Source organism: Paralichthys olivaceus, chromosome 11, assembly GCF_024713975.1.
Source record: "Paralichthys olivaceus isolate ysfri-2021 chromosome 11, ASM2471397v2, whole genome shotgun sequence".
In the NCBI taxonomy this organism is placed as follows: domain Eukaryota; kingdom Metazoa; phylum Chordata; class Actinopteri; order Pleuronectiformes; family Paralichthyidae; genus Paralichthys; species Paralichthys olivaceus.
The window spans coordinates 23,249,972-23,277,707 of record NC_091103.1 but is presented as its reverse complement, the minus strand read 5'-3'; the positions used below and the strand labels follow the sequence as shown (position 1 = coordinate 23,277,707).

At 43.1% G+C, this 27,736-nt stretch overlaps 1 protein-coding gene across 1 annotated transcript; it reads left to right on the top strand.

Moving 5' to 3' along the window:
- The first annotated feature begins 858 nt into the window (after window positions 1-858).
- foxo1a (forkhead box O1 a) lies at window positions 859-27,316 on the top strand. Its single transcript, XM_020088576.2, has 3 exons — window positions 859-1,808; window positions 22,568-22,759; window positions 23,216-27,316. Exons 1-3 carry the CDS (start codon window positions 1,188-1,190, stop codon window positions 24,401-24,403), a joined length of 2,001 nt encoding a protein of 666 aa, XP_019944135.2. The 5' UTR covers window positions 859-1,187; the 3' UTR covers window positions 24,404-27,316.
- Window positions 27,317-27,736: the final 420 nt, after the last annotated feature.

Below are 27,736 nucleotides of genomic sequence, written 5' to 3'. Positions count from 1 at the left end.
TAAGGAACACCAGGGCTGTTTCCTGCTGGTACAAATCAGAAGGTTCTGATGAAAAAAAAGAACAGGTAGCTCATGAAGAAAATATCAATCAATCAAACAAATCACAATTTGCCACATGGGGCTTAAAGGTTCAGTGTGTATGATTAAGGTGGAAGGAATCTATTGGCAGAAACTGAATATAAAAAAAATCCTAGTGATGTTTTCACTAGTGTGTTTCCTCTTAAATGTACAAATTGTTGTTTTCTTTCCCCTAGAATGTTCCCTTTATATTTAAATACTTATATTTACATCAGGAGCGGATCCTCTCTATGGAGGCAGACATGTTTTTTACAGTAATGCAAACAGGACAAACTAAACACCTTTTGAGTTTTTATGACAACTGAAGTCTGCCACAGGTTCTCTGTCATGTTTGGAAGGGGAGTGTGAGGTGAGGGGTGTTCAGCTGCAACATGAAACTTCAACACTAGATGTCACTAGATTCTACACAGTGAACCTTTAACGAGGTGCGACAACCTCTGTCCTTAACCCTCAACAAAGAAAAAAAATTCATTGTAAATAAATGGGAGTCAATACTAACTAATTCTTGTTTTGTTTTTTACAGAATAAAAGAATAATTACCAAATGACTGTAACTGAATGTAAAGGATGAAAGAAATGCTGTTTCACCCCCCCCCCAAAAAAAAGTACCAGCAATGTTATGAGTGATAATGAAAAATGTGAGAAAGTTTAACTTTGAACGAAACTAAAGAGTTTGGAGAGTTCTATGAGATGTTTGCCGGGGGAGCGGATGGAGAGCGAGGATTGGCTGTGCTGCGGTGTCACTCGCGTGTGGGCGGTGTCAGCAGGGGATACTTCCAGTAAAGTCGTGTCACGCTGGTAAACGCGCAGAATCAACAGACACGAGCACAACATCACCACCGACGCAAAGTTTTTCTACTTCCACATGAGCGCACTTTCCACCGACACGCTCCCGTGATCTGTGTTTTCATTCGGGGGATGTAAGTGAGGAGTTGTCGCCCAGGCGGAGAACTGTTTTCCCGGACACATTCCCGAATTCTTCCACGTTCCAAAAAGCGGCATTGAAACTTGTTTCCCCCCGGAGCCTCAGTTCTGTCGCATTTTCATGACAGTGTAACATTTTATCTTTCTTTTTTTCTTTTTTTTTTTTGGCTCCGTCAGCTCTCGACCATGGCGGAAGCGGCCCCGCAGCCACACCTGGTGGAGATCGACCCGGACTTCGAGCCCCTGTCGCGGCCCCGCTCCTGCACTTGGCCCCTGCCGCGGCCGGAGTTCATCAACCCGGGCGACTCCAACACGTCCTCGCCGGTGCCCTCCGTGAAGCAGGAGCCCGCGGGCAACGCCGAGTTCATCAACAACCTGAGTCTGCTGGAGGAGAGCGAGGACTTTCCGGAGCAGAAGCCGGTTCTCCTGTGCACCGACTTCCAGTGTCGGGAGAGCTGCGTCCACCAGCAGCCTCTCCAGCAGCAGCAGCAGCAGCAGCATCAGCAGCACCAGACCCCGCAGCTCCCGCATCAGCAGCAGCAGCAGCAGCAGGTGCCTCTTCTCTCCTCCCCGGTGGGATCCTCGTCCTCGGCGGCCGCGGCTGCAGCTGCCGCCGCTGCCCAGAGGAAGAGCAGCTCCTCCCGGAGGAACGCGTGGGGGAATATGTCATATGCAGACCTCATAACCAAAGCTATCGAAAGTTCCCCCGAGAACCGACTCACTCTGTCCCAGATTTATGACTGGATGGTGAAGAGTGTGCCGTATTTCAAAGATAAAGGAGACAGCAACAGCTCTGCAGGATGGAAGGTATGTGTTTCCTCACTTTTGGTGCCTTCATCCAGGAGTTGCAGTGTGTTAAAAGTTGCTGCTGTGTGTGTGTGTGTGTGTGTGTGTGTGTGTGTGTGTGTGTGTGTGTGTGTGTGTGTGTGTGTGTGTGTGTCACTTGTTGCACAAACTTTTCCAGTGGGGTGTGTGATATCCTCCAAAGATATTCTTCAACTTGCCATAGCTCTATCCACACACATATATATATATATATATATATATATATATATATATATATATATAGCCAGGGGGTTTTCTCTCCTGCACAGATTTCTATCATCCTTAACTTTTTCATCCCTTCATCACAAACTTTTCTACACTGGAATAATAAGAGTGTCATGCATGAAGAGTGACTTCAGTTCATCATTTTAGCTCCTAATTCCTGGTCTTTGTGAAAACATCCTTCCATTGTCATCCATCCATCCAGTTCATGGCAATTCAGTAAACTGACCAATTGCCACCGTGACCTCACGCAGTGCTCTGACCTCTCCCTGCAGTATGTGATTTATATGAGGCTGCTGACTCGTGTGTGGACGTCTTGTGTCGTGAGGAGATGTCAGGAGCCTTCATGTGTCCTGGAAACTGTCCAAAACATTACACAAGAGAGGACTTCAAGTTTTCTGGTGTGATGTGACAGGCCCTCCCACTGAACACTATTGAAGGGCGTAAACCTCCCTTCTGGAGACACAGTCTCACTGGTGTCTGACAGTGAATTGATGACAGTCTACTCTCCCAGTGGGAAATCATACTGAGCCTGTAGTCGCACAGTGAGAGATTTATTACGGCTACCCCCCCCCCCCCGTTATATGCCGTCTGGGTCGCTGATGAAATTTAAAGCAGTTGTCTTTCTTCTTTCTCTCCAGTTGTCTTCCCCTGACACAGCAGACTCCCATGTTTGATTCATGTGCTGAGAGACGCACTCATGTCCGTCACAAAAAGCAGCAAGAACTCCCCCCTTTTTTTTAAGTTCTCACAGAATCACATGGACAGTCATATAAAAAAGACAAACTAAACCACAACTGTAATAATGTGCCAACTACGTTTTTCAGCAGCGAGCGGCTCCATATTCACTCTGTTTACAAGAAGGCAGAAAACGTGTGTGGAAGTGTCAAACCTAGTCAGTCAGTCGAATTATACGAGGGTGGAAAAACCCCTTCTTCAGTGTAAACAAAGCGGTTGCCGGGCAGACATGTTGCTATAGGCGGTGATATTGTCAAAGTAGGTTTGGTCATGAGAAGAAAAGCATCATCCTTCATGTATGTATCTTATGGCTTTGTTATGGTTTGTAGTTAAGAGAGGTTAAGCTTCAAATTGCATATAAATCAAACTTTGAGTGTGTGTACCTGTTGTGTTCATCACCATAGGGTTGTTTATAGATAGATTGAGTCTCCATTTATAATATTTCCCAGCGAATCATCCCAAATATGTCCAGTGTATTCATTAAAATAAATAAAGAGGAATAGATTAACATGGGAAATTAAAACTGGATAAATCTATGAGGACTCCAGGATGATAATTAGCAGGTTTGTGGAAGTGAACAGGGTTTCCTGCAGGCAGCAGAGAGAAATCTGAATTCATTGAGACTGTAAAATGTAGGACAAGCTTCATATTATTCTTTTTACTCTTGAATGATCTCGTAAGCATTTTGGTGGCAAACAGAGAGTTTTCTTTCGGCCACGTGATTGTCGAGAGTCACACCAACCACTCGTCAACCATGAAACGCCGCTGTGGTCATCCCTTTCTCAGCGACACTCATTTGTCACAGTGTAATTAGGAAGTTATTCTATAGCCGAGTGTAGTTAAGACAAATGGCTTCAAGTTAATTGTCTCCAGCATCATTAACTACAATAGAAGATCATTTACATTTTGTAAACCATGCAACAGAGTCCCAGAGGAAAAGATACCTTTATTAATACACCTATTAATCTGAATTTTCTCGCCATCTTTATGTCCGTTTAGCAGTTTCTGTTTGACAGGCGATTCGGAGAGGGGCACTCAGCCACCGCCGCCTGGGCTCGCTGCTTATCCTGCCATGTTGGGGGTGTAGGCTGAGTAATACTGTGGGAAAGAAAAGTGCCATTCACTGCTGCGAGGGGAGTTATTCATAGAGCTCCCCTCGGTTCAACACAGGGGGGCTATCACACATTGTCTCCTCGGAGTGAACGCACTTATGAGCCGGAACAAGCCGAGGACAGAAAACCTCTGTGGTGAACGTGGTGATGTAAACTGGTAATTTGGTCATTTTCTGTAGGGCCGTATGTTTTTTTTGTTTTTTTTTTGTTGTTGTGTCATTAATGATGATTTAATGTAAAAAGTTATTGAATCAATTAGCATTTATCTAATTTCTCTCCACTACACATATTTGTTTTTTTTGCAGCATTGTAGTAAAGCTGTTCATCCTCGACAGCCCTCTTATGATTTGTCGTGATTATAAACAACGAAATGTCAACCAACCCAAAAAGTTAATCTCGATCGCCCCCTGGTGGATGGTATTTTTCTCAAAGATGTTTTCTGTCATGTTAGGTAGTTCTTTGCATATTGATCTTATTTGTTTGTTAATTGTTCCAGAAAGTTTGATGCTATGAAAAAGATTGAAATTTCATGATTGACAGCTGAGACTGACTCGCGATTGGTCGAATGTGTGTAGCGGCAGGACCTTGATACCACTATTTTAGCTTCATTTTTTTGTACAGTGAGAGGAAGAAGAGACATGTCATCCATCTTTATTTACAGTCTGATGAGACACGACTGATTGAATAAACCTAAATTAAGTGGCACACTTAGCTTCACAGACACCAGCTTTACTGTTCCACTATCATCCAGTGAACCTTCAAGAGAAAATAAACAAATACTCAAGTTCTGCGGTTTGTGTAAATATTGGACAGATGTTCACTGGTTGACAGTTAAAATATACAGGCTGATTATTTTGATGACTTATTTTTCACTGTAAGACGTGGACCTCAATGACAGAACCCAGGATCATGTCCCCATCTCCCTGCACAGATGCCGCTCTCCTGAATTGAACTAGCTGCAGCACATTAAGTTTTCATTAATCTTTGATTAAAGCTGTTTGCTCTTTGTTAAAGGCAGAGCTTGTTTCACAGCGCTGCTGATCCTCCACAGTTGGTCGTGTCTGAGCTGAGTCATGACAGCCTCCACACTTCTCGGGCCGTCTGCAACAGTGTGAATTTTGAGGACAGTTGTGCCAGGTGGGACCAGCTTGGAGAGGCTCTCCGAGTGGACTGGACACCGGCCCTGGCACAGGGCACTGTCCAGCAGGAAGAGGAACAGATGGCACAAATTATGTGTCACCAAACCTCTCTGCAGAGCTGGTTATTTGTTTCTAATAGACCCGTTTCACTCTGTAAGATGTTAAAAAGGACTGTGGCACACATGCATTAAGGCAGGACAACCTGCAGTACACACTCATCCTGGCATGCCTGCCAAAAGCTGTTCTTTCTTGTATTTCTCTACTATACGTACGTCATCACAGGGTAAATATTTGGTTTCAGCAGGTGGAGCTTGGCGGCTTTGATGTCAGTATCGAGATCAATTTGGTCATAGGTTTTCTCTGTACACGCTGCTCTCTTGACCTGAAATTCCATAGCCTATGCTGGTAAACACTCCCACGGGTCTCAAAACAAACTGTGCTGCAGCAGACAAACACGAAGGTCCGAGCAGGTTGTACAGCAAGTGATACGAAGGTCATTACCATGTTAATGCACCCACTGACTCCAATCCCACTTCACTCTTACTGTAAACATGGAGAGGTATCGCAGGGAGGAGACGCTCGGATAGGTCAGGGTGTGAGTGTGTGTTAGAACAGAGGACAGGCCTCGTGTCATGGATCTGATTGATATTCATATTTATGAAACAACTCTTGTTGTTGTGATTTGGTTGCATTGAGTATCAGGAGTTCATCTGAATATGTAAAGCATTTTAAACTTCAAGCTTAACTTTGCCTTTTGCAGTGAACACTTTCAAATATCAGGAATCTGAAACCTCATATTCACGACTGTAACCTTTTTTTGAGGCCGATACAGAATCGAGAATTAGTATTTTTTCAATCTATCTTGATACATATGGTTTAGATTTTATTTAATTTCAGTTGTGACCAAGATGATTTACAGCCTAATCTGTCAATTGAATAATAATATACATAATAATAACAATATCTAATTCACATGGTATATTGTTAAGGGCCCAAGAAGGTTCAGTGACGAATTTGGTGCAGAAATTCAATATGTATAAACAATGAATAAACAGGCAACCGCTGCTCTGTAGCAGCAATATCGACAACACCAACATAGGCGGTGTTGTCGATCACAACAGCGAGTTCATGACGACGGCAACAATGACATCTAACTCTCCAGTTTGGGTTTCTTTGTACCGAGTCATGCGTTGCCTGAACTGTACATCAAACAGGTGAACAGCTCTTTGTGCAGCGGCGGGGGTGCAGCTTTACGGTTCTGTGGACACCACAGGCCAAGCAAACAGCCCATTACAAACAGGCATGTTTGCACTAGTGGGTTTAATATATAGATTAGAAAAGTGCATGATCACAGTCATGTTTTGATTCACAATATCATAATGTAGGAAAGTTCACTCAAACCTTTCTGTGGTAATGTCTGTTTGATTATTCCAGTAGCTGACACACTTTACTATATTAATGCAAAATTAATGTTAATTTAATATTTAAGTATTCTGGCTTGTTGAACTGCAACTTTGCAGGCATTACAAGCAGATTTCTGTTGTTCTGTGTTTTATGATGCCCAACTTTACTCAAACATCACATTTAATTGATTGATAGTTAGGATTAGCTGTGTATGTAACCTGAACAAATTTTTCCCATGAACCCCATGAATACAGCTTAAAGAAATACAGAAGCTATAAGAATTAAGGCATTAATCCTAAATGAGCACAAAGCTGGTTTTACTTAATCACCAGTCACAGACTGCCTGTTTCTGTGGGGTTAGGGTTAGGTGAGTGTGTATTAGTTGGAAAAGAGAGCTGGACAGAACAGCAGTCCTCCTGTTTCTATTGGTTCAACACACACACACACACACACACACACACACACACACACACACACACACACACACACACACACACACACACACACACACACACACACACACAGACAGACATCTCACCCCCCTGAGCCAGTTGAGAAGTCCAACCTTGGCTTTGCCCCAAGACATGAGGGGCAGCTGTGTTTCTCAGGCAATGAGACAGAGCTCTCCTCGCCCTCCTCCCCATTTCCTGCTCGCACTGCCACCGAACTCTCCATTCCTTGGTTTTCTGCCTCTGCACAAAGCTGGCCAGGCCACACTTGGCGTTTTCGAAGGGTAAACGGATGGCCCCTCGGTCAAACCCTGCCGAGCCAACACTCACGGTCTTCAGAGAGAGAAAAAAATTAAGAGATAAAGAGAAAGAGGGCAAGAGCAGCAGGGAGACTCGGAATGCTCTAAGTTCAGACTGGGTGACACTTGTTAGGAGTTGCATAACAAGACATTTACTGGAATCAGGGAGCCGCAGGCCAAAGTCTGGTGCCACTGGTTAGTCAGCGGAACTGTGAGGCACTGTTAGAGATATGTGGGATGCTAGTCTTCTCTCTCTCTCTCTCTCTCTCTCTCTCTCTCTCTCTCTCTCTCTCTCTCTCTCTCTCTTTCTCTTTCTGTCTCCGTGTGTGTGTGTGTGTGTGTGTGTGTGTGTGTGTGTGTGTGTGTGTGTGTGTGTGTGTGTGTGTGTGTGTGTGTGTAACCTGGGCCTCATAATTAAAGCCCCGCTGCTGGCAGATGCACAGACACAATGGCAGACAGACAGAGGGAGCATTCCAGCACAGGCTTTTATATTGTTGTTTTTTTATTGTGTTGTGATATTGTTCCTTTCCTTTTCTCTCCAGCTGATTTTAATCCAGTATTTCCTTACAAGTGCCTTTTCACCCCTTTGCTTTTCAAATCACTGGATGTGCTGAATCACCATGGCTGGCACACTCAGGGGTGTTAAAAAGCAGCTGAGCACTGATGAACAATACCCGTGTGTCTTTGTTCTGCCATGTGTAAGATGCCCTCAAGACACCATGACTGCATTAATGATTATTTTCCAATATCGATTAACATTTTCCTCTAACTGAGAAATTGATGAGTCTGTATTACGTAAACAGAAGTGGAAATGGCCAACACAAGTTTCTGCAACTAAAGGTCATAGACTAGAAAAGAAAAAAAGAGAAATTTCTTACATTTGAGATTCATTTTCATTTTTGATTGCTGAAGTTTAGTTTGATCAAAAGTTTGTTTCAGTACAAGCTCATGAATTGCATATGTGCTTTAGGCTCAGCCCGTTATTAAATATGACACAGATGAGTGAAAGAATATTCGGATTTTCAAAGTGATGTAACTGTAGCCTCGCGGATTTCACAACACGCACGTTTGTTTTCCTCTCGGCTGCAGCATCGGCATTCTCTGTTGTCATCTTGTCTCTTTTCCCCTTTTGCCCAGTAACATTTTTAGGAAGTTAATCGCTGCCTCAAACCTCAAAAGACCAAAGGGAGGCAGGCAAAACGGGTCAGTGTGGCACAGCAGGGTGGTCACATGCCGTTTGAATGTTTACATCTGTGCATGGTACATGTGCGTTTATATGTGGATCACTTTGACCTCAGACCAGTATTGATGATAGATTCCATGTGTGTGAGCTGCCTGGGTCATAGTTTGGCTGTAAACATTTAAATGCATGTCCAGAATGTCGTGACAAGAGCCGACAAAAGCCGCGACACTGATACCACTAAGGGGATCGCGTCTGCCGCAGCGGACGTTGTTTGTCCGTCTGTCTGGTTGTTGAAGAGGCTTCACAGTTATATTGTCATATTCACTACAGGTATATTGTGTTGGTGTAATGTAGCGGGTTTCTTTTTTCACTCAAATAAAAAGCACAACCTCTTTAACATTTAAATAACTTTAAACTATCAATAATTACGATTGCTGTTGCTACATTCAACAAACAACCACAGAGTTAGTCTGCTGGGGGTTGATTTTCTTTTTGGTTGTTCCAAATCGTCTGCTAAACATTACTCACTCAAGATATTTTCCGACACCATGGCCTCGTCTTGGCCACACCGATGTGTGCCACAGCGGATTCTTAATAGAATTTATGATTCGGTGTTATGTAATGAATTCCAGTGCTCGTCATAGCAAGAAAAGAAAATGTGTTTCTATCATACAGATTCAATTTGCATTAGAGTCCCTTTAAAAAAAGTCCCTTATTGGATTATTTTTTATTTTAAGAATATTTAATAATACTCAAGTTTTTTCCAGAAAGATTACTTATTTTCTCTGTCCGCATTAGAATTTATTGTTATTTGAATAATTTGCCTTTGCTTTTTTGCTCTTAAACAATGGTTGTTCACATAAGCAGGTTTTTATCGATGCTGAGGCTGCGCATTTCCTGGCGTGGCATTATGACGTGCGTTGAAATCCTTTCTCATTGGTGCATGAATATCTGTGAACGTTTGTGCAGTTTTCTTTGAATCGTGCAAGATGCAACACTGGCACAATAGCAGGTTTTCTGGTGCATTGGTTTCCTGTGCGGTAGTGACGTCAAAGTTAATTGATTGAAAAAAACAAAGCAATGTGAAATGAGTCAGTCAGTCGACTTTTTTTTTTTTTAAGCAGGTTTACCTGCACAATTTCTATACAACAGATAAACATGTAGTAAAACAAACTCAATCACAGCATGAGCTATTCAAACTGTACAATAATAACATCTCACTGAAGTGATATTTACATCCTCTGTCAGTGACTCATCTGGTGCCACAGCTGATGACTCTACACTTACAGAGCCTTTATCTCACTGTCCCCCTTTCATTTAGTGAATTCAGACAAATCGTGTCTAATGTCTACACTGGTGTTTACACCCACACACACTGGCATCACTCAAACTCCGCAGCTCACCTGCCTCCAGAGTTTTGTTTTAGTTTTGTCCTGGCAGTGTACCAGGGGACAGGTTAGCCAGTGGGCATGTAGCGTCCACTAACTGCACAGAGTGTAAACGATACGAAAAAGATATGAGCGGAGAGTCGCTGCCCACACAGGGCGCTTTATGCTAGAGTTGAAAAGATAGTTGACATCCAGCTCCACGGTCAGGTAAACAGTCATTTAGGGTGAGTCACGTTGTTTTGTTTTTCTCCGTGTGGGTTTTGTAGTAGCGGGACGGGGAGCACGTGATCGTCTTTTCTAGCTGTGGGTTTGCCCAGGCATGGCGGTTTGTTTCACAGACTACACTGTTGCTCTGTCTGTCGTCTCATCTTCTCATCAGTGGGAAAACAGGGAAGGAAAAAAATCTCCTGTGGGGTCAACAGGAAGACCTCAGGATTGTTTGAGAAGAGGAACAGTTGTATGGATTCTAAGTTAAGTCACCATTAAAGTGAGATGTGAAATAATTAGAAGCTTCTTCACACATTAAAAGTGTAATATCGTGTGTGTGTGTGTGTGTGTGTGTGTGTGTGTGTGTGTGTGTGTGTGTGTGTGTGTGTGTGTGTGTGTGTGTGTGTGTGTGTGCTGCAGACACACAGGGAGCAAGCAGAGAACTTTTTCATGGGACCGCTCACCGCTGAGGGCCCCAAACCACAGGCATTACCCAGACCCACATTGTTGTGCAAGTCCTGCCCTAAAGCGATTATGCACGGTGCCTGTCAGACTGGCCTGGCATTATCGCACATGCACTCAGCCCCCCCCCCCCCCCCCCCCCCCCTGTTACATACATGAACCTTTTCTGGTGCTATGTAGCTGTGTGGCATGCTGGGAATTTAAATGTGCACTTTAATGAAAAGTGCCAATATGACTGCAGCGTCACACACAGCAGGGTCTCCGCTTCTGTTGCCGCAGGAATTGATAGTTTGTTTTCAAGGTTAAAGTGGGTAACAGCGTAACCAAACCGCCTTCAGGAGTGTTCAATGTAGGTTTGTATTGGAGTTGCGACATTGAAGCGCTATTGTGTGTGTTGCACGGCGAGGCTCTTGGCTGACATAGTATTCATAAAAGAAAACACCCCGCTCAGGGGAGAGGAGGGGCTGCCAGCAGTTAGGTTCAGTTCACTAGCTCATACCACAGGGACTAAAACTGATTTTTAGTCCCAAATAGATCTCTCTCTCTGCAATTTCCATAGCAATGTTATTATTTTTGCACCTTAATGAAAGCTGAGAATTACAGAAATGTCGTTTTTTAAGCGTATTCACCTTATTGGGCTATTAATAGATTGAACTTGGCTGTACTGTACAGTCTCAGTGTGGCATCTTTACTTTCAAGTATGGCTCCTCATTTGAGCTTCCTGTGCTGAATTCAAGGAACTACAGACTTACACATGCAGCCACACGTGGACTCATTTTTCTATGAATTATGTCCCTGATAAAAGACAGATAACAGAGAAATGACTGCAAACACTAGATTTGGTGTTGGGAGAATCTAGAATCATTAATATTTTCATTGTTCTTAAGGATTTTGTTATTTGGACTTTTCCATCTTTTCATCCATTATGCACAGCGCTTATCCTTTGAGAGTTGTGGGAGGGGCTGGAGCCAATCCCAGCTGACATTGGGCGAGAGGCGGGGTACATCCTGCACAGGTCATCGGTATATTGCGGGGCCAATTCAGATCGATTTCAGACAGGATCTCCAAAGAAATGTCCTCCAATGGAGTTCGCCTTTCACGCATGAACAACACATAACGTATAACCGGGATCTTCATGCTGTGAGGCAACATTTAGAAGTTTATTCTTGAGAGCCAAAGGAGCAATATGAAATTGCGGGTAGGTCCTGAACATCTTCTGCCGGGTTCTACACATGCCACATCTTTTATTCTGCACTAATATTGGAGCTTAAATATGGCTGAGTTTATATAATCTGTCTTTTGCAACTCACCATTTCTCTCCAGCTTTCTTGATGATAAAAATATCAGAATTGTAGAAATACTCCAATCTCAGGAACAATCATTCATTTGCACGTCACATTTAAATGTTGCTGAAATTGAATGTATTTGTTGTAAATATGTATTTTGATATTTACTGTCAGCACATCCCCATCTGCTCCTCTGCCTCTTAAGAGAGGTGAGTTTCGGCCTGATAGGAATTGAGTGGTCTGAGAGCTGTTCGAGTTATGCAGCAACACAGTAGTGATGACATCAGGGGAGGAAGACAACACAGAGCGTGATGCCAGAGTCAGGGGCTTCTTCCTCCTCCAGCGTTTCCTTCATTTTTTTCATTCTTCCTCTTCCCCTCATAGTTGGGAAACAAATTGCTTTTGTTGGTTTTCACTGATTCATAGGATCATTTCATCACAATACTCATATTGAGATACTGTGGTAATGACCCTGGGGTTCCCTCATTATCGGATTAATAAATACTGTATGTATTGGTTTACATCTCCTTTCTTGGCCTGTCAGCTGCCAGTTTGATAATGGCCACTCTGATTGGGATGCCAAGTCCAGGTCTTGGTGCCCTGGTTTTAATGTCACACTTGCTGTCTACTGTTCCTCACAAATATGTGAGCCGTAGTGATTAGGGGGTTTTCTGATAGTCACTGGAGGAGAGTTTGAATGTTGAGCTCTGTAGTCATACAGATTGATTAGTTCCAGAGGAAAGGATAACACTCAGTGGGACTTTTTAAGCTTTTAGGTTTGTTTTGTTAACACTAGAATTTTCCAGGCAGCAAAACGAGAAATGTGATGTTCATGTTAAACATTAGTTCTGCCTTGAAAAAAAAAAACTAGCTTCTAACATTTAAAAAAACATGATTATTTTGGTTTAAAATAACCATGACAATAAGAGCAGAGTCTGTTAAAGTACTTGTTCACTTGATAAAATCATATATTAGTTTATTATGTGATTTGTTGCTGTTATTTCCTTTTTGTGGCCGAGATTGAGTCACGCTAATTTTAGAACCAGCAAACAGGTAAATACATCAGCTCGATTTACAAACCGCTTCATGGACTCTGTACATATCCAAGCACAGTTAAAAGCCCAAATCGTTTTCCTTTGTGAATTAACCACAGTTCTTCACTTGTAACCATTTGGTTGCCTAGTCTCTCACAATACAAGCAAATTACCATTGGAAAGGAAATACAGCAACACAAAGAAAGCTTGATATTTGAGTTATTGCAAGTACAATCTCACACACACACCTCGTTAGCAATTGCTCATGTCATAGGGATGTCTTCATACCATAAATTTGATAGTTGTATCAGTATCCTTGAAATCCCACAACTCATTCAAAACATAAAAGCAACAGAGGCTGCTGCACAGACACACACACACACACACACACACACACACACACACACACACACACACACACACACACACACACACAGAGGGTGCAAGTGGTAGTTTAAGTTGACTATCAAGGTGACAGAGCCGTGGTGTGAAAATATTCATTTAGAAATTGTTTTGACAGACTGAACGGCAATGACGGCAGCCTGGCTGATGTAGAGAGCTATCGCTACATTAACCCAAACAAGATAATATTAGCCCTTTTATCAACACTGTGTGTGGAACATTTTCCCAACAGATGCCAGCTGTCACAATCGGCGAACAATAACAGTAACATTTCAGGATGTGTGCGTTTTGACGTCACATTGTTATAAAGTCGGCAATTTAAACTCACTCACCCTTAATCCTGTGTACAGATCCAGATGACTGTCTTTGTGCTGCTCAGTAAAGTTTCCGCTTTTCAGTTGACTACCTCTGTGGCACCATTCGCACTCTGCAGGCTGTGATGATCTGTGTCAAATGCAAAATGTCCCCATGCGCCAGTTTTGATTAATTTTTTATATTTGTCACAGCCATTCTACATGTTGTTATTTAATGCCCCTGCCGTCAGATTTGAAGTCAGACCATAGACTGTAAATAAAGATAGATGATGGATCTCCACTTTCTCCCACTATTTAGAAATTATGTCAAAATACGCTGCCATCTTGCACATTAGGAGCAAGAATCTGCAGAGTAGCGATCAGGCGATGCAGCCACCAGTAGTATGGTGCCGTCGATAAACATGCACGAGTCAGTGTCCACTGTCAGTTGTTTTATACCATCATATAACTAATTAAAACCAAGCACTTGAGAAAAACTACCTAAAAAGACAGAGACCATCTTTTAGAATATTATTTAGCGTGTACTTTGACTTTTTATTTGGTCAATGCCCCCATCCACTAACCGTTAGTGTAGCCAGTCAACAGGGGGCGATCAAGACACTTCTTTATACACAGTCTGTGTGTCGGACTAGAGAACATGTAAAACAAGTCCCGTTCTTTTGGCATCGACTTGATACCGAAGTTCCAATGTGACTGTTCCAATGTGTGGTAACTATTAGACTTTGTATCTCTTATTTAATCTGCTTTTCTGTGTCATAAAACAATCCAGGAATGATGTGCATCTATGAGAAATCCTCTCAAGATCAGATAAGATATTTCTTTATCTATACCCAACACAGGGTCATTTCCTGGATTACAGCAGAAGACGTGCAGCTCCGCAAGCGAGTGAACATTTATTGTTGGAATCAACATTCAGCCGTAACTCGCCTCGGGGATATCCCCGTGTTTGCCAGGTTGAACTGGGGTAACAAGCATATAAATATAGCCGCCCCAAACACTTCCTTCACCCTCCCTTCCTGCAGTGGTGGGTCAGGCCTTTGGACGCAGGCCGCCACACAGGCACCCAGCAGCGGTCCACACACTGCATCTTTATCCAGGCCGAGCAGGCAGTGGCCCAGCCCAGCCGCTCTGCTGATCAGAGGCGGAAAATATCCCCGCTTCACAGACACTGCTCTGTGCATTTACAGACGCGCATTGTGTTGCACATAGCAACACATGCACATATTTTAGCATGGTAAGCTTTGCCAGCACAACCCGGTCCCTGTCTGTACACATGAGCTACGTGCCGCTCAAGTCTGAGTCAGGAAATCAACGAGTGCGAGAGAGGGAGCCCAGCGTGTAAATACCGAGCTCTGACTGCTGCTGACATGCTGCTGGGTCATTATTTTAAAACTAGGTGCAACAGCTTTCATAAACAGCATGTGTTCAGTCGGAAATAAACACAAAACGTAATGTGAATGACACAGTCTGTTATTCTCAGCTAAGGCCTTCCAGGTCAGGTGACGTTAGAGGTTATTATACTGTACTCATCGGGTATAATTCATTTTTCAGCAGAAAACATTTTGTAAAAGTACACTTTATTTAGTTTTTGACCTACAATTTTTAAGTTTCCGAAAGTCTCAAAGTTTAGAGCTTTTAAAAACAGGTTAAAATCTTGTACAGTCTTTGGTTGGGAAAGTGTTTTCTGAGAAGCACTGAGAGTATTTAAAGTATCATGAAGTGGAACCATCAAAAAGAGTTAAAGCGTTAATGAAAGCAGTTGATGCGTCACTTGAAAGTTAATCAAGTCCTAACAAAAGTAAACCATATTGGATTCAAGTTTCATAGCCAACATGCACAAGTAGTAGTGGTTGACTATTTGACGACTTGATGTCTTTTAAAGTTTAATCAATGGTCAGTCACTCGCTTGGTCTGCTAAATTTTCTGTTGGAGGAATTTGTCCATGTGTCGGGTCCCGGCCAAACCAAAGGGAAACAGCAGATGATTTATTATTTTCTCACCAGGTTCTGTTTGTTTGGATCCATAACTAGGGCAAGTGGGGAGACTTGTTTCTACGACTTGTATCTGCTATTGTAATCCTGCTGCAAGAGTCTACCTGGACGAGGGCCCCTCCTTCCTCTTTTCTCCTTCCTTCTGTTTTGCCCTGTCAGACTCCAGAGTTTTGATTAGGAAGCGGTGGCTCTTGAACCCACTAGTCTCTCACGTTGCACCTACCAGGGCTTCGACATTCTGCGCAGAAACCCGAGGCATCGGTGGGATCGGTATCAGGACCGGCCAGCTCTTCCTGTGCGGATACAATGCAGCAGGAAGTTGCTAATAGCCCCTCCACTGTGAAAACAATCTCACACTATCATACAGTGATGAAAGATGTCAGTTGGCTTTGCTGCTTCTCGCTATATGCACAGAACCACTCGTATGACTATTCATCAGTTGTCTGTAGTGTCTGTGAGACTGACCGATCTCCAGCTTAGGTGATCAGGTGTGTGTGTGTGTGTGTGTGTGTGTGTGTGTCTGGGGGGGTAGGGCAGTCTGTTGCACTCAGATTCCTTGCAGAGGATTGTGAAAAGGAGATCCTGCCAAGAGGCCGTCAGTAAATACATTTGCAGACAGATTTGCTTCTGCATGACTTGTGGTTTCTGCCTCTCCATCTGTGCTTTCCAATGCTCGTTTTCCTCAGCTTCTGATAATGACCAATTTAGAAGAGGTACTTTGTGGAACTTGTCGCCTGCAACTCACGCTCGTAGAACTCTCCACAGTGAGCGCTCTGTGTCCGAGGCCCTCCTCGCTCCCCTCTCTTTGTCAAATTGAATTATTGGAAGTGGACGTCAGCCGGTGAGAAAAATGGCTCTTTTTTTTTCCCACTGCAACACGAGTGTGCGATCAGCTGTGGCGAGTAGTGTACGTGTATGATACCACAGAAGAGCAAGAAAGAAAAGTACGATAGAGGATCAGGAGACTTACAAAGAGGCTGGATGGGGTGAGAGGGCAGTAACAACTTATTTCTGTCTCGAACCAGATCCTTGGGTCAGCTTCCATTTTTAATCGGAGAGTTTTTCAAAACAAATTGTGGTAGAACAGATTTCCTTTTATATCCCTGCTAACAGTGACCAGTTTATTCTTAAGCAGCCAGACACACCTGAGGTGCTGTGTTGTGTTGCTTTCTCCAAGCAACACTAATGACAACAGTCATTTCCTATTTTTCTTCAGGCTGTTTTAATCAAACCGACGGTGTAAATAATGACAAAAGGCCCAAGGTTTTACATTTCCTGTGCCCTGCTTTTTATTTCCCCTGCCTTTTATGATCATTGTTGTATTGACTCTAGTAAATAGGTCAGTGATTATCCCTGGCCTGTTCAATACTGGTGCTGATGATAACTTATCAAACTGCAAACACATGAGGTCATCACAGGCTATTTTGATTGCTCTATGAATGTGCTAGCGTGAAGGTGTAATGCTTTTGTGTGTCTGTGTGCGTGCGTGTGTGTGTGACAAAATATGGATGAAGGTCAATACACTTTTCTGACTATTGATCTCAGTAAATTATAAATCCTACTCATTAAATTACCCCAAAAAAACAGCTTTTCAATGGCATGTACTGTTTTTTAAAGCAGGGATTTCTGTGATTCTAGTGCTGCCAATCACAACACTAGCAGTCTCATTTCAAGCATTTGAAGAACGACTTCCATACGGGGTAAATAACATAAAGTTGTTCAAGTATTTTAGTCGATATCAGATCTGCACTCTAATCTGATGTGCAGGTATCACAATCCATATTAGGGAGGGAAAAATTGTTTTGGAATATCTCTAATATTTTCTCATCTTAAACATCTGTTTAAGAATTTTGACTGGATTTGCCAAAGTAAAGATCAAAAATCAGAAAGTGTCTCATAAAAGGAGGAGCACAAATCTGACCAGACATCTGATGTCATCTTTCAGCACTTGACAGATTTTAGTTCTCTGTGCTCCAGATACTTTCTCTCTTCACCAAAAACTATTTAAAGTGGAGTTCACTCATATTATTTGGAGCCAAGACGACCTGACTCTGTAAAAATAACCATTACCTCTTGCTAATGTCTGAGTTTCTCCCTCCCTAACTCAACGCATTATTATTATTTTGGTCTCATACTATTGAAATTTTACCACAAAGCGCCACCTTTAGCAAACCTGCTTTTATAACCTGATGGAATCTCTTGTAATTCGGCCTGCAGATCACTGAAGTGCATCTGACTCTGAGGGAAGAAAACCCTGCTGTGAGCACATCTTTGGATGACTCTGTGATCTCAGTGATTGCTAGTCTCCCATCAGGCCGACGTCTCACCTGGAGCTGTGTGCTCAGCCCCAGCTGATGTTAAGCAGGCAGACCTGCTGAGCTGGTGTTAGCGTAATAACAGGTTTTACACATTTTCTTCTTAACCGCACTGCTCCAACTCAGCTGGACTCAGCACAAAGCTCCAGACATAATCAAGCTTCAGCTTTATGGCTACTTACTTCAGTGGTTAGAAATGTTGCTCTACCTTCTCTATAGATTGTCTTCTCTGCAGCCGCAGACATTACACAGAAAATAGCTACTTACACTGCAAGAGCACACCTCTGCTCAGGCTTAGTAATAAAAGGTGAAATCGCCTGATCAGGACAGCACCGCTTTCTAATGAGCTCAGGGGAAATAGTGCAGGCAAACCACATTTTATCAATTTCATCACTTCCAGATCTCTGATGAGTGCATGTGAAACTGCTTAGAGAACTGATGGCGTGTGGGTTTGTACCTGCTGCGTGCTCTCAGTCGGTGAGCAGCGGGCTGCAGACTCGTCATACCTATAGCTGCGTGGCGTTTGCAGCTGAGGTTTCACTTGTGGCTTCGCTTTATTCAAAGCAGCCCTGCATGTAGGTGGTTGTTACGCGTTCTGGGGATTTTTTTCATTAGATCACTTGACATTTAAGCGACAATGAGCGCGTCTTCAGTTTTGCTACAGGTAGATGGCTGCTGGTTGCAAGAGAAAGCAGAGGAGGAGTGAAGAGAAATGGAGGAGAGGAGATATAGGGTGAGATGGCAGGAGAGGATAAGGATGAAAACTACTAGCAAGACAAACAGAGGGGGTGAGAGGAGGACAAGGAAGGAGTGGTGAGAGGAAAGAGGGAAATGATTTGCAGAAGGTAGGAGACAGGAGGTTAAAGGAAAAAGATGAAGAAGGATAGAAGTGACAGAAAGTAGAGGAGGAGGGAAATTGAATGAGGAAAGGAGAGGACAATGTAGGAGATACGAGGTGTAGGAAAAGGTGAGAGAAGGCAATGCAGTGAAGTGAATAAAAAAGAGGGGGGAGACAGGAAAGGGAGGGAGGAGACGAGAAGTAGAGAAGGAAGAAGAGGACAAGGAAGAAAACCGAGGAGAAGGAAGAAAAACAGAGGGGGTGAGAAGAGGACAAGGAATGAAACAAGATGAGGAGAGGTGAGAGGAAAGAGGGAAACAAAGGTGAAGAAAGGAGGGGACAGGAAGTGAAAAGAGAGGTAGAGATGTAGAAGGAAGGAAGGAGGTGAAGGAGGGAATCAAATGAGGAAAGCAGAGGAGAAAAAAGGAGACGACGTGTGTAGGAAGGAGGTGAGGGAAGGTGAGAAGGAGAAGGGAATTAAAAGAGGGAGGAGACAAGAAAGGGAAGGAGAGGAAAAAGAGAGGGTGATGTAGCGAACACTGTGGCCTTTCAGTCGAGCTGCCAGTGAGGAAGTTTAAACCAGCACAGTGTGTTCTTTACTGGTCCAGGCCCACTCTGTCACACACAACCCGTCTTTCTCTCTTCCTTTAAATGGCTCACACTCAAAACACACACACACACACACACACACTCACTCACATAAGCCAGATGCGCTGCAGTCACTTGTTGAGTCATGACATATCCAATCGTGTAATGCATTTTCAGCAGTGACATGACAAAGTGAACATTACTCTCATTGAACAGATATCGTGTGACATCAGGGATTAGTGCCTGTTGCTAAACATAAACTCGCTGGCAGCGGGGGGGGGGGCTGCTGAAGGAGGGGAGGGCGAAAGCTAAATTTGCGGTGTCCGCTTGGCTCACGACGCTGCGGCTCCGCATTCCATGGCTTTTTTCACTGCCTCCCGACCGGCGTGTATCCTGTGAGGCAGGAAGTCAGCTCTGCTTCCTGTCACTGTCCGCTTTCATGTGGTCACTTCCTCGTGTTTTGCCAGTGCCGCTGCCGTTCTGTTGACTCAGAGAACGGAGGTGGTACTCCTGGCGGCGGGCTCAGGCAGAGCAGAGAGACCTCTGCAAGAAGTAACCGTCACAGGAACTGTAATGTCGCGTGGCTGTCATTTGTTATGATTGGATTCCTGACTATAACAAATATTCACATGAACTATTCTTTTGTTGCAAGTGTGTCAATATTATTTTCAGCTCTGCAAAAGTGTCTCCTTTATTCTATTGCATTTTTTGTGTTGAGCTACTGAGATGGGATGGAACACAAGATAGGATCCTCCTCCAGAAGCAGCAATCAGAGTTGGGTTGTGTGAAATCATGGGTTTTGTAACCTTCCTGAGGAATGTTGATTGTGATGGCTGGCCGGCTGGGAATCCTGACTTTACTGTTTCCTAAGAGATACTAACAAGTTGGCTGTGATTACGATTGAACTTTGCACACAGTGATTAGCAGGAATGTTCCGATTTCTGTGTACTGCAGCCAGAGATAAATCAGTGTCACATACAGTCGCAGGATTCAGAAGAAATGCACTCTGTTCATTTGAAAAGAAAAAAATATTCGAATAAAAACTCCAATATGTCAAAAAGGAAAAATAAGTACATCCGCAAATGTGAAAGTCCTGTGTGTGTGTGTCTTTGTGTGTGTCACTGTGTCTCCTGTGTTCCCAGTCGCGTGTGTTTTCAAAGCACGCTATCGCTGGCTGCAGTGGAGTGAGCAACAAAATCAACACCATACTGTGCTGCTGCTTGTCGTCCTGCCATTCCACTAAAACCATGAGTTGTCACTCGCACGCATGCTTACACACACCCACAGTGGGAGATCAGGCTTTTGCATTGGCCGCACCAGTAGACACCCTCAGCCTCGCTCCCCATGCAGCACACTGAGTTCTGCTATTTCCCATCAGAGCAGTTTTTTTAAATGACCCCCTCACACTTCCTCCCTCTTTTGCATCAGGACTTTTGAACTGGGTTGCAGTCGCAGCACATCGGTGTAGCACTGGCTGCAACATAAGCCAAAATAGAAACCAGAGCCTCTGAAGTGGAGTTTGTCTTTGTCGTTCCTGTCATCGGGATGATATAGGGCTGCAACAGGACATCCCGGCGTCTTCGCTCACATTGCAGTCATTCCTCGTTGCAACACAGCTGAAATTACCAGCACTCTTAGTGGTCATGGGAAAGAGAGGCTCATGACCAGAATTTACTCCTCGCTTTTTGTCATATCTGCCGATGTGGGGCAGGGGAAAGCATTTGCTAGGCTAATCGGGAAAGGCCATGCACACGAGGCCGAGACCATTGGCTGAAGCAGTCGGGTCATTTGATTCAGAGGTCATTTCATTCCGTGCCTTTAGCGTTCAGAAGAGCCCTCGTGCCCTTGAGCCTTAGGTCCTCCAGTGGAGAGAGGACAGAGGTGGACAGAAGGAAAAGTACAAAGAGAAGAAAAAGAGGAGGTGGCGGTAGGACATTATAGAGGGTTTAATGAAAGGCACCATCAAGAATTATCCCGTTTTCCCTGTTTTATGTCATAATAGAGACATTTCTGTCTATTTATCTGCATGTATTTCGATTTTCTTGAAAACCAACACTTATCTGATTGCCTCTGGGGAAGTTTTTTTGGATGAGAGGATGTTGACATCTTGCAGTTTTGGATTGCGACAAAACAAGCAATTTAATGACATCTTCCTGACCCACTGAGAATTTCAAGGATTAAACAGCTCATTGATTAGTTTGTTTGTTTGGAAATTAATTAAATTAGTCTTGGTGTAGGTTAGAATCAGATGAGACTTCAGAGTCAAGAACGGGAAGAGATGAGGAGAAGTTGAGGTGGCGAAGGCTAAGCTGAGGGCAGACTGCGAGCCAGATGTGAAGCAGTGACTCACCACAGGAATAAGCTTGATGACGTGAGCCACCATGCACGCTAGGCTCTGCATGTGTGTGTGTGTGTGTCTGTGTGTGTGTTAGTGTGTGTGTGTGAGTGTTTGCCGGGAGTTCCAGCCTTTCCTCCAAAACAAGCTCTACGCATGCACAGTGATGTCTGGCCAAGACTCATTACTTCATGTTACGGGCTGGACACAAAACAAGCCAGGCCATAACGCAGGCAGAGTATAAATTATTCTCTGAGGGTAAATGGTCACTTTAAAAACAGTTTTTGTGATGAGTAAAGACTTTGAGGCTGAAAAACAGTAGAGTCTGATAAGCGCTCTGTCCCGGTACACCAGCTCAGTTCCAGTAAAGTAGGACAGAATCGGCGGCGTCTCACTTTCTGTGGTTTGCTCAGCAGACGTTCACTCAATATTCTCGCTCTTCTGTTTGCAGTGTTTTAATAATGCTTGACTAGCTTCCTGCACAAAAATTAGTTTTTCCACTGGGGGTGTCACCAAGCAACGTTAGAGTGCAGAATTTCCTCTGTAAGGAGGAAAGATTAGTCTGTTTCCTACCTTTTGATTCTGTGCCGGTGCAGACAAGACATTTAGTCAGCTGGAATGTGTGTTGGTACAATGGTGTTTTACAAAGGGCCCCTCTGTTTTTATAAAGGAAATAAAGGCCCACTTGTACAGAACGTTTGAAGATAAGAGCGTTTGCAGTCTAATCCTCACTCTGTCACGGAAATATTGCTCATGGAGTCAACTTATTAACACCCATTGTGTACATGTTTGTGCACATGTGATTCTTTGAATAGCAAACAGCATTAGATTGATGAATGGCCTTAATATCTCCCCTTTCTCCTCCGTGAGTCAGCTGTCAATCTGAGCATGTTTTTAAAAAGAGAACCACCTGCACAGGAGGGGATTTACACTTGGACGCTAAAGCAGATCTGAATTGTTTTTGGTCAAAGGGCAAACACAAAACTCTCCATTTATCTTCTGCTAACCCAGATTTTCTCCTCTGTTTTCCTCCAGAACTCCATTAGACACAACCTGTCGCTGCACAGCCGCTTTATTCGCGTCCAGAATGAGGGAACAGGGAAGAGTTCGTGGTGGATGTTGAACCCAGAGGGGGGGAAGAGCGGCAAGTCCCCACGGCGCAGAGCTGCCTCCATGGACAACAACAGCAAGTTCACCAAGAGCAGAGGAAGAGCAGCAAAGAAAAAGGTAAACAAAGAAAAGGATCCACTAATGCTCTTGTATTCAGGGAAAGTAGATCTTTTATGAGCTGTACCGTGGTTTTCTCTCCACTGTCTCCCCACTCATTTTTCAAATAAGAATTTAAGAATGGGTGGAACACTGAATTTGACACAAAACCATACATTTTTAGCATGATTAGCATTGGACATCATGCTGAACACTTGGTCTAGATGTTGGCCTTAAAAGCTACATCGTAATTATTGACCGTTAAAGTTGAAATGGATTAATGAAGAACGATTATGTTTGGCAATCATATCCACATGCGCATTAATTGTTTGTCATAATCCTCTTGTCTGTAATCATCCTCTGAATAGTCATTCCCAATTATTCTGGGTCTGCTATTTGACCTGATTATTTAGGTGTTTTATTCCAAGTGGTTTCAGCCTAAAGCATATGTTACATCATCTCCCTGTCTCCCCACAGCTGTCCCTGCAGGGAGGCCCGGACGGAGGGGCAGAGAGCCCAGGCTCCTACTCGAAGTGGCCTGGCAGCCCCAACTCCCACAGCAACGATGACTTTGATGCATGGAACAGCTTCAGGCCTCGGACAAGCTCCAATGCTAGCACTCTGAGTGGCCGCCTCTCACCCTTCATGCCGGAGGATGATCTCGGGGAGGCAGACGTGCATATGGGCTACCCAGGAGCCCCTGGTGCCAAAATGACAGCCACACTGCCCAGCCTCACTGAGATGACAGGCTCTCTGGGACACAGCTCAGAGAATGTTATGGAGAACCTTCTGGACAACCTGAACTTGCTCTCGCCCAACAATTCTCAGGTTGGAGGAGGGGCGACAACCCCAGGCTCCTCCCAGTCCTCCCCATCTCCCATGATGCAGCCGAGCCCTGGTTACCCCGCATACAGCTCCCCCAGTATGGTCACGCAGCCTCAGCAGGAGTATCGCAAGTGTGGGTATGGACAAGCAGGTATGAACACCCTGTCCTCCATGCCGCTGCAGACGCTGCCAGAGAGCAAGCCCAGCTTTGTACCCAGCATGGGACAGTACAGCTGCCCTGCAGGGCTCCTGAAGGAGCTGCTGACATCAGACACAGACCAGCATGGAGAGCTCATGCCGTCAGTGGACACTGTGGTGTCTCAGTCCAGTGGAAGCTGCATGCTACCACCATACAGCAGCAGTCAGCATGCAGCTAAACACATTGGAGGAGGGAACGGTCACTTGCACAGTCTCTCTCACACTCATCCACACAATGTGCACAGCCAAGCTCCTGCCACGTCACAAGCTATGAATGGCCGCTTGCTCATGTCCCTGAGCCACAGTGGGGGCACCTCATGTTTGCCTACAGCCAAAATCCCTATGCAGATGCCTTATGGTATCTCCAGCCACCTCAGCGGGGGAGGCATGCCTGGTGGCTTCTGCCCCCTCAACATCAACGGATACGGTCGACCAGGCCTGCCTCCGCCCTCACACCCAGAGAAGCTGCCCAGCGACTTGGACGACATGTCAATTGAGAAGTTTGAGTTTGACATGGAGACGGTCCTCCATGACACTCTGATGGACGGGGACTCACTTGACTTCAACTTTGAGCCAATGGTGACCCAACAAGGTTTCCCCCACGGGGTCAAAACCACCACACACAGCTGGGTGTCAGGGTAGACACTGCAGACTGAAAAAAGAACAGTTCTGTTCATCTGGATCATTGTTGTTGTTGCTGTTTGGATGTTAAATCCTCGTCCCAGTTCAGTCATCATCTGCAGTTTTGTAACATCAACATTTCTGTTCCAAAAATACTTTTCTGATCATTTCCGTGATCTGCTGAGGACGCAACACCATTAGAGATCCTGAGCTGAAGACAATAAAACCAGGATTCATTTTGAAATATCATAATATTCTGTACAAACAAAGTGCCAAACATTTTGCCTTAACTTAAGAGCCAAACTGAAACACACCTCTCTGGTTTACTCACCAAGGCTAGAAATAGAAAATGCCAACTTCATCTCATCATCATCAGCTGCAGCACAATCTGTGGACGTGCACAAGCTCATACCATTCTGTTTACTGTCTCCACAATCAACCCTGTTGTATGTGCAGTTTAGTGATAATTGATCACCACTACGAGCAAATTATGAAGGTAATCTGGCTCATGGGTTTGTGACCTGATATGATTTAAAGTGAGAGAATTCTCAAGGGATCCTCAGACGATGTAACATAATGTTTCGCGTTGTTGTCCCTGAATGTACATAAAGTCGTACAAATTTGTAAAATCAGGTCCGTAGTGTATTTTATAAGACTGTAAATAGTGTTTACAGAATTGAAACAAAAATTCAAGGCAGCAGGAGTGAGCTCACACAGAAAACTGGATCTGATTCTTTTAAAAACATGTCAGGTGTTTGAGAATCCTTCTCAATCAGGCTGTAAAATGGAAATAAACTCTGATTTCTTGTACATATATTAAGAATGTATATTAAAATTATGTAGTTGGTGTTTACTAGATTTAGAATATATATTTGACGGCTAAATTATTTGAGGTTAAGATAGATTTATGCTGGTGCATAACCTGCACTCAGACGTTAAAATGGTTCTGAGTCATTTGTCACTCTGACCCTTAATACCACAGGGGCCTATTTATTGTGCCTAACAAAGTAGATATCGACTGCAGGCTTGAAGGGTTTTATGTTGTAAATGTCTACGGTCCAGATGATACTCAAATCCAAGAGAATTGCAGCGAATTCTTGATTTCCAGTTCCTTGCTTTTACAAGAAGAAGCGAGTGAGTGTAGAGTAAGAGACATTGTTTTGGTTCCTGAATGCTTTGTGAAATGTGAGCAGGTCGAGGCAGGTTCGATAAAAGACGTTCTGAGTCCGAGACCTGCTAGAGATTGTCCTTAAAGACACTGTGAGTAACCAGCCTGTCCCCTGTTAAGTTCCAGAACTTTTTACATTTTCTTATTTGTCTCAGAACGTTCGCGTGACTGATTTTTAAATTAGAACAGTATGATTCCTTCTTAACAAGACTCCACTTTCTCTCTGCCTCTACCTCTACCTATCTCTGTCTTTTTAAACATTTATTGGTTTAAACACGTGATAGCTTGATAGCTCCGAACGTCTTTTTTAACAACACATTTATTTTGATTCGTTTTTGAAAGCTTCCCCTGAAAATGGCTACTTAGATGTTAAGTATTTTATCTAGCTTGTATATTTGCATTTTTCTGACCTGCTTTCCCCACTTATTGCTGTACTAACAATGAGCTTGTAAACCAGTCAGTGACTTATTCTGTGGCGAACTTAAGTAAAGATGGTGTTGTAAATGTGACTCCTTCTCATGAGGTCGACTGGCGGAAAGACCAAGTGGCTTACAGATAAACTGAAAACTGCCTATTTGATGTTAATCTTTATTGATTCATTCACTCAGAAACCACATATATCAGCGAGCGTCAGTTCACATGCTGTCAAGGACTTTGATTGTGCAGGAAGTCGTGCTACCACCTCCGACCACAGGGGAAAGCTCCCTTAGTAGCTCTGGTGTTTGTTTGAGATGAGAACTTGCAAACTCAAGAGCTGTAATGTCACATGATCTGACACAGGTTTTAAGTAACGCCTGGGTGCGGTAAGGTTTACTAAGAGTACAAATGAAATTCTTAACATTTCAAAAAGGCTCTGCAGGGAAGCCTTAAAGAAGCTGCTGTTTGGCTGTGGTGCCAGGTGTTGCCTTTTCTTACCCAAACATGCCATAATGTACTATAGCCAAATTTGCCTTTTTGAAGTTAAAGTGATATATTTAGCATTTTTATCATGTGATATGTTCAGAATTATATATATATATATATATATACATATATATTTGTGCCGGTCACTCAAGTCAGGATAAACTATAATGAATCCATGTAGTCAGTGTCACAGGGTTCATTCTAAAAGTAAAAGAGCTGTACTAAGTAAATTATATCTCTACATTTAATTTTTTTTAAATCTATGCATTGTATTCTTTAATTTTGTGTTGCTATTCTTATATTTCCTTTTCTTTTGAACTTAAGACAGAGATATTTTATTGTAACATAGCGTTGTGAGATATTATGGTGTTGTTGTTGTCAAAAGTCTATGTTCCAGATAGTTATATGGGGAAAAAATGAAGTTTATTTAGAAGATAGATGCTGCAGTGATTGATAGGCTAAGCTTTTGTAAACTGACAATGTTGTATTTCTTGTATTTAGCTACAGTTTTTAGAAAATAGCATCAAAAAGCAAATTACTGAAAAAAAAATGTTAAGATACATTGCATTTTTGAAAATGAAAAAAACACAATATTTAGTCCTGCTCAGAATGCAGATTCTGGACCAATTTTTTTGTAATTTTATGAATAGAAAGATATTGCACTTTTACACACATTTTATAACAAAGTGCTCCTCAAAACAAGAGGAAGAATACCCGATACATATTTTAAAATAAAAATCTGTTACATTTAACTTATACAGGAATAAATTGGAAATATGCTGTGTGATTTGCAATCAATAAGAATATGTAACTTGTTCAATATTAATGTATTAAGACCTGAATAAATGTACTTCTGTGTTCAATTATGTGTCTGATCTGTCATTCAACAAGTTGATATGAAAACCTTCACCATTGGATAGAAAGGGCGGTGAAATGAGCTTGAAAGTTAATAAGTATATACACTTTATATAAACTTTATTATAAACAAATAAAAAAGAAACCCAAATAGAACAGAATATATAAAACTAAATTGTTTATGTAAAATGTCAACATAAATTCTGCATTTATTCCCCTGTAGTAAAGGTTTCTATATCCTCACATATCTGCAAATTTAAATGCAGATACCGATATGACCTTTATCTCGGTCGGTTAGGAAGGTCTTTGGACTTTACCAGTGATTCCCCAAAGAAGTTTGTTGTAGCTGGTTTAAACTTACAAATATTATTTTACACCTAAAACTACCATATGATTCCTTTTTTTTGAGTTGTATCCTAACATAAACC

Coding starts and splice junctions, on each gene's coding strand:
- foxo1a (XM_020088576.2), top strand. CDS start 1,188: ATGGCGGAAGCGGCCCCGCAGCCACACCTGGTGGAGATCGACCCGGAC. Junction 1,809..22,567: donor ACAGCTCTGCAGGATGGAAG/GTATGTGTTTCC, acceptor GTTTTCCTCCAG/AACTCCATTAGACACAACCT. Junction 22,760..23,215: donor GAAGAGCAGCAAAGAAAAAG/GTAAACAAAGAA, acceptor GTCTCCCCACAG/CTGTCCCTGCAGGGAGGCCC.